The sequence below is a fragment of the Empidonax traillii genome, unplaced genomic scaffold (assembly GCF_003031625.1).
Source record: "Empidonax traillii isolate 1590-97213 ecotype Southwest subspecies unplaced genomic scaffold, ASM303162v1 scaffold4092:size10146, whole genome shotgun sequence".
Classification (NCBI taxonomy): Eukaryota; Metazoa; Chordata; class Aves; order Passeriformes; family Tyrannidae; genus Empidonax; species Empidonax traillii.
This window is the reverse complement of record NW_020959285.1, coordinates 1-5,178: the sequence shown is the minus strand read 5'-3', so window position 1 is coordinate 5,178 and position 5,178 is coordinate 1. Positions and strand designations below refer to the sequence as shown.

At 51.6% G+C, this 5,178-nt stretch overlaps 1 protein-coding gene and 9 non-coding genes across 10 annotated transcripts in view; all 10 read right to left on the bottom strand.

Annotated features, from left to right (window-relative positions):
• LOC114072820 (pre-mRNA-splicing factor CWC25 homolog) overlaps positions 1 to 114 on the bottom strand; it is a 4,986-nt gene extending 4,872 nt beyond the window's left edge. The window contains exon 1 of the mRNA XM_027910666.1: positions 11 to 114. Coding sequence (XP_027766467.1) covers positions 11 to 28 — 18 coding nt within the window. The 5' untranslated portion in view covers positions 29 to 114. The remainder of the gene's footprint in view (positions 1 to 10) is intronic.
• Positions 115 to 1,185: 1,071 nt separating this feature from the next.
• On the bottom strand, positions 1,186 to 1,257 carry TRNAC-GCA. The gene has a single exon. It is a non-coding gene; the product is annotated as a tRNA-Cys (tRNA).
• A 364-nt stretch (positions 1,258 to 1,621) lies between these two features.
• On the bottom strand, positions 1,622 to 1,693 carry TRNAC-GCA. The gene has a single exon. It is a non-coding gene; the product is annotated as a tRNA-Cys (tRNA).
• Positions 1,694 to 2,128: 435 nt separating this feature from the next.
• Positions 2,129 to 2,200, bottom strand: TRNAC-GCA. Its single transcript has one exon. It is a non-coding gene; the product is annotated as a tRNA-Cys (tRNA).
• Positions 2,201 to 2,539: 339 nt separating this feature from the next.
• On the bottom strand, positions 2,540 to 2,611 carry TRNAC-GCA. Its single transcript has one exon. It is a non-coding gene; the product is annotated as a tRNA-Cys (tRNA).
• Positions 2,612 to 2,997: 386 nt separating this feature from the next.
• Positions 2,998 to 3,069, bottom strand: TRNAC-GCA. The gene has a single exon. It is a non-coding gene; the product is annotated as a tRNA-Cys (tRNA).
• A 339-nt stretch (positions 3,070 to 3,408) lies between these two features.
• TRNAC-GCA lies at positions 3,409 to 3,480 on the bottom strand. Its single transcript has one exon. It is a non-coding gene; the product is annotated as a tRNA-Cys (tRNA).
• Positions 3,481 to 3,865: 385 nt separating this feature from the next.
• On the bottom strand, positions 3,866 to 3,937 carry TRNAC-GCA. Its single transcript has one exon. It is a non-coding gene; the product is annotated as a tRNA-Cys (tRNA).
• Positions 3,938 to 4,302: 365 nt separating this feature from the next.
• Positions 4,303 to 4,374, bottom strand: TRNAC-GCA. The gene has a single exon. It is a non-coding gene; the product is annotated as a tRNA-Cys (tRNA).
• Positions 4,375 to 4,635: 261 nt separating this feature from the next.
• On the bottom strand, positions 4,636 to 4,707 carry TRNAC-GCA. The gene has a single exon. It is a non-coding gene; the product is annotated as a tRNA-Cys (tRNA).
• Between the last annotated feature and the right edge of the window lie 471 nt (positions 4,708 to 5,178).

The window sequence follows — 5,178 nt, the reverse complement described above, 5'->3', positions numbered from 1 at the left end:
AAACCCTCACCAGGTCTCCCCCCCCCATCGCGGCCTCTGGGCGAGCGCGTCCCCCGCCGCTACCGGGACCGGAACTGCGTCATCGCCCCTCGACGAAGCGGTTCCGCGCGTCACTTCCGGCAGCCGGCAAGATGGCGGCGCACTGGCCGGGACGGTGCGAGAGGGAAAAAGAATTTTTCGGGTTAGAAAGACCTTAAAGCCCATCCAGCCCCACTCTCGGGGACACCTTCCACTAGCCCAGCTTGCTCCAGGCCCGGTCCGACCCGGCCTTGGACACTTCCCGGGGATTAAAGGCAAATCCGTTTAAGTGAGGCGGGTAGGAGCAATCCCAGAGAAACGCCGGGGTGTTAAAGTGAGTCATTCCCAGCCACGGGACAGGTCTGGCAGGGAGCTGTCACTGCATTAATACACGGAGGGTAAGGTCTGTGCCTCGGGGTTTGGCGTCTCCCGAGTCAGAGCCTGTGGCCTCCCGGGTCCAAACCTGAGAATTCCCATCCCAGGCTGGGACAGCCTGGTGATATGACAGGATAGAACCTGGAACTCCCATCCCAGTCAGGGTCAGACCTGGGGATGCCCATCCCAGGACAGGTTTGAACCCCTGACCCGCCCAGATTAGAACTGGGAACACCCCCGGTGTGTGTGGGGCTGGTGCCCCCCCCCGGGCCTAGCGCGGGCTCGAACCGGTGTCCCCTCTGTCCCCAGCCCCCCGCGCTGCCCCTGCGCCACCTCCTCCCGCCTCGCCCCTCCCGCCCCCCCCCGGCCCCGCCCCGGGGGCGGCTCAGGGGCAGCGCCCCCGCCCGGGGGGCCCAAGGACGCGGGTTCGAGCCCCGGGGGGACCCACTCACCGACCTGCGTCAGGCTGCCCCCGGGGGACATCCCAGAACTGCTGGGAACGCGTTAAATCAGGGGTTAAATCAGCGCTAATTCACTGGCTAAACCGGGGGTAATTACTGGTTAATTAACATTGGTTGAATCAGGGGTAATTACTCCCGACAGGAAGAGCTGGAGCAGCAGCTGTGCAGTTGGAGTGGACATGGTGGACAGAGAGGAGGTGTCCAACTCTGCTTTCATACCTGGCAAAACATCTTCAAGTGGTTTCCAGGGCCGCAGAGGGGTAAGGAGGCCTCCCTGGGGGCTGTGTGTGAGGAGGTGCTGGGAGGAAAAAAGGGTGAAAAGGGACAAAAGAGGGGGCACCTGGAGTTGAACCAGGGACCTCTTGATCTGCAGTCAAATGCTCTACCACTGAGCTATACCCCCCTGCTCATGCACCTGCACAAGGTGAGCTTAAAAACATTCACAGAGACAAACAAATTTCTACTTGACAGCCCCCTGTGCACCTTAAAGTACCGGCCACAGGCTCTACAGGGAATTAAATGGGATAAATGATGGCAAATGTGATAAATCGTGGGAAATGTGAGTTCTAGAGAGAATTAAAACAGACAAAATAACCTCAAGAGTTCTCAGTGCACAACCCCTGCACCTTCCCAACAGGGCCTCAGTTCCCTGAATCCCAAATCTCCCAACCAACATTCACTGCACAGAACAAACTGCCAGATCCCACAAAGAGCTTCTTCCCGGGAAAGATTTTGGCCAAAGAAAGAGGAAAATAAAGGGAAAAGAGAGGGGGCACCTGGAGTTGAACCAGGGACCTCTTGATCTGCAGTCAAATGCTCTACCACTGAGCTATACCCCCCTGGTGATGCACCTGCACAAGGTGAGCTTAAAAACATTCACAGAGAGAAACAAATTTCTGTGTCCACTGGTTGGGCTCTTTTCCTCAGCAGCTCCCTTTGCACCCCCTGGTGTGCCTGTTAAAAAGGCTGTACAGGGAGTTGGACAGGATAAGTGATGGCAAATGTGATCAGTTCTGGTAAATATGATCAGTTTGGGTTATTATTATTACTCCAGAGTTAGGAACAGAGAAAGGCACACACAGACAGTGAGTTGTTACTCACACGCTGCACAGCTCCTGGAGCTTCCCAGGAGTCAGGGCCTTGGTACCTGCAAAGCTGGAGCTCAGAACCACGTGGAGAAAACAGCACGAGCTCCCAGATCCAAGAAGGGGCTCTCCAGCTTCTTTCTGTGACGGATTTTGGCAAAATGAAGGGTGAAAGGAGAGGAAAAAGAGAGGGGGCACCTGGAGTTGAACCAGGGACCTCTTGATCTGCAGTCAAATGCTCTACCACTGAGCTATACCCCCCTGCTCATGCACCTGCTCAAGGTGAGCTTAAAAACATTCACAGAGAGAAATTTCTACTTGACAGCTCCCTCTGCACCTTAAAGTACCAGCCACAGGCTCTACAGGAGTTAAACAGGATAAATGATGGCAAATGTGATAAATTAGGGGAAATATGAGTTCTAGAGAGAATTAAAACAGATAAAACAAGCTCAGGAGTTCCTCAGTGCACAACCCCTGCACCTTCCCAACAGGGCCTCAGTTCCCCGAATCCCAAATCTCCCAACCAACATTCCTTGGCACATTCACTTCTTCCCGGGAAAGATTTTGGCCAAAGAAAGAGGAAAAATAAAGGGAAAAGAGAGGGGGCACCTGGAGTTGAACCAGGGACCTCTTGATCTGCAGTCAAATGCTCTACCACTGAGCTATACCCCCCTTGGTACGGGGTGTGCACGGGTAGATAAAAAAACATTCATTTGGAAAGAAACAAGTTTTTCTGTCCATGGGTTGGATTCCTTTGCTCAGCAGCTCCCTTTGCACCTTAATGTGCCTGCCAGAGGGAGTTAAATGCCACAAATTATGATAAATGGGATTCCTGCAGAATATGAAGAACAGAGACAGGCACACACAGTGAGTTGTTGCTCACACACTGCACAACCTCTGGAGTTTCCCCACGCTCAGAGCCACGATACCTTCAAAGCTGGAGCTCAGAACCAACGTGGAGTGCACAGAATGAACTCCCAGATCCAAGAAGGGGGCTCTCCTGCTTCTTTCTGTGACGGATTTTGGCAAAATGAGGGGTGAAAGGAGAGGAAAAAGAGAGGGGGCACCTGGAGTTGAACCAGGGACCTCTTGATCTGCAGTCAAATGCTCTACCACTGAGCTATACCCCCCTGCTCATGCACCTGCTCAAGGTGAGCTTAAAAACATTCACAGAGAGAAATTTCTACTTGACAGCTCCCTCTGCACCTTAAAGTACCAGCCACAGGCTCTACAGGAGTTAAACAGGATAAATGATGGCAAATGTGGTAAATTATGGGAAATGTGAGTTCTGGAGAGAATTAAAACAGACAAAACAAGCTCAGGAGTTCCTCAGTGCACAACCCCTGCACCTTCCCAACAGGGCCTCAGTTCCCTGAATCCCAAATCTCCCAACCAACATTCCTTGGCACATTCACTTCTTCCCGGGAAAGATTTTGGCCAAAGAAAGAGGAAAAATAAAGGGAAAAGAGAGGGGGCACCTGGAGTTGAACCAGGGACCTCTTGATCTGCAGTCAAATGCTCTACCACTGAGCTATACCCCCCTTGGTGCGGGGTGTGCACGGGTAGATAAAAAAGCATTCATTTGGAAAGAAACAAGTTTTTCTGTCCAGGGGTTGGATTCCTTTGCTCAGCAGCTCCCTTTGCACCTTAATGTGCCTGCCAGAGGGAGTTAAATGCCACCAATTATGATAAATGGGATTCCTGTGGAATATTAAGAACAGAGAGAGGCACACACAGTGAGTTGTTGCTCACACACTGCACAACCTCTGGAGTTTCCCCACGCTCAGAGCCACGATACCTTCAAAGCTGGAGCTCAGAACCAACGTGGAGTGCACAGAATGAACTCCCAGATCCAAGAAGGGGCTCTCCAGCTTCTTTCTGTGATGGATTTTGGCAAAATAAGGGGTGAAAGGAGAGGGAAAAGAGAGGGGGCACCTGGAGTTGAACCAGGGACCTCTTGATCTGCAGTCAAATGCTCTACCACTGAGCTATACCCCCCTGCTCATGCACCTGCACAAGGTGAGCTTAAAAACATTCATAGAAAGAAACAAATTTCTATTTGACAGCTCCCTGTGCACCTTGAAGTACCAGCCACAGGCTCTACAGGGAATTACACAGGATAAATGATGGCAAATGTGGTAAATTATGGGAAATGTGAGTATTAGAGAGAATTAAAACAGACAAAACAAGCTCAGGAGTTCCTCAGTGCACAACCCCTGCACCTTCCCAACAGGGCCTCAGTTCCCTGAATCCCAAATCTCCCAACCAACATTCACTGCACAGAACAAACTGCCAGATTCCACAAAGAGCTTCTTCCCGGGAAAGATTTTATCCAAAGAAAGAGGAAAATAAAGGGAAAAGAGAGGGGGCACCTGGAGTTGAACCAGGGACCTCTTGATCTGCAGTCAAATGCTCTACCACTGAGCTATACCCCCTGCTTCCAGCCAGTGTTCCCAGCAGGAATCTCACTGCTAATTGCCACCCCAGCAAAACTGCTAATTAATCCCAGGACAGAGAGCAGGTTTCTCAAGAAATACTCATCCCTCTCCTCGGAAAGGCTCCACGGATGCTCCTCTGCTCTGCTGGGGATCACCTGCAGCCGGCACGGGGACCTGCCCAGAGTTCAGGGGGAAAACCTGGGAATGCAGAGCTCCAACCCCGATTCTGGGGGACAAGAAAAAAGAAGGAAAAAGGGGAGGGGGCACCCGGATTTGAACCGGGGACCTCTTGATCTGCAGTCAAATGCTCTGCCCCTGAGCTATACCCCCCATGAGTGGGGCAGGGCCCGGGGGAGGCTCCTTGTGGGCAGTGAGGAGGCGGCACAGCCACATTCCAAGTCTGCTCCCACACCTCTCACTGCCCCTCCTTCCACCCCAAACCCCACCCTGGGGCTCTCACCGCCCTCCCAGCCAGCCCTTGAGGGTCAAGCCGATGAATTCCCACTTAAATTTCCTCTAAAACACAAGGAAAAAAAGGGACTTTTCCAACCCTGACATCAGGACGTCACCAAGGAACTCGGCTGTGCCTCTTGTTTGGTCTCGGGGTGTGCCCAGCCTGGCACAGAAATTACCTGGCATATCTCCCACCTGCCCCCCAGCCCGTCCTCCAGCTGGCACCCCAAAGGCAGAGGACACCAAAAAAAAAAAAAAAAAAAAAAAAAAAAAAAAAAAAAAAAAAAAAAAAAAAAAAAAAAAAAAAAAAAAAAAAAAAAAAAAAAAAAAAAAAAAAAAAAAAAAAAA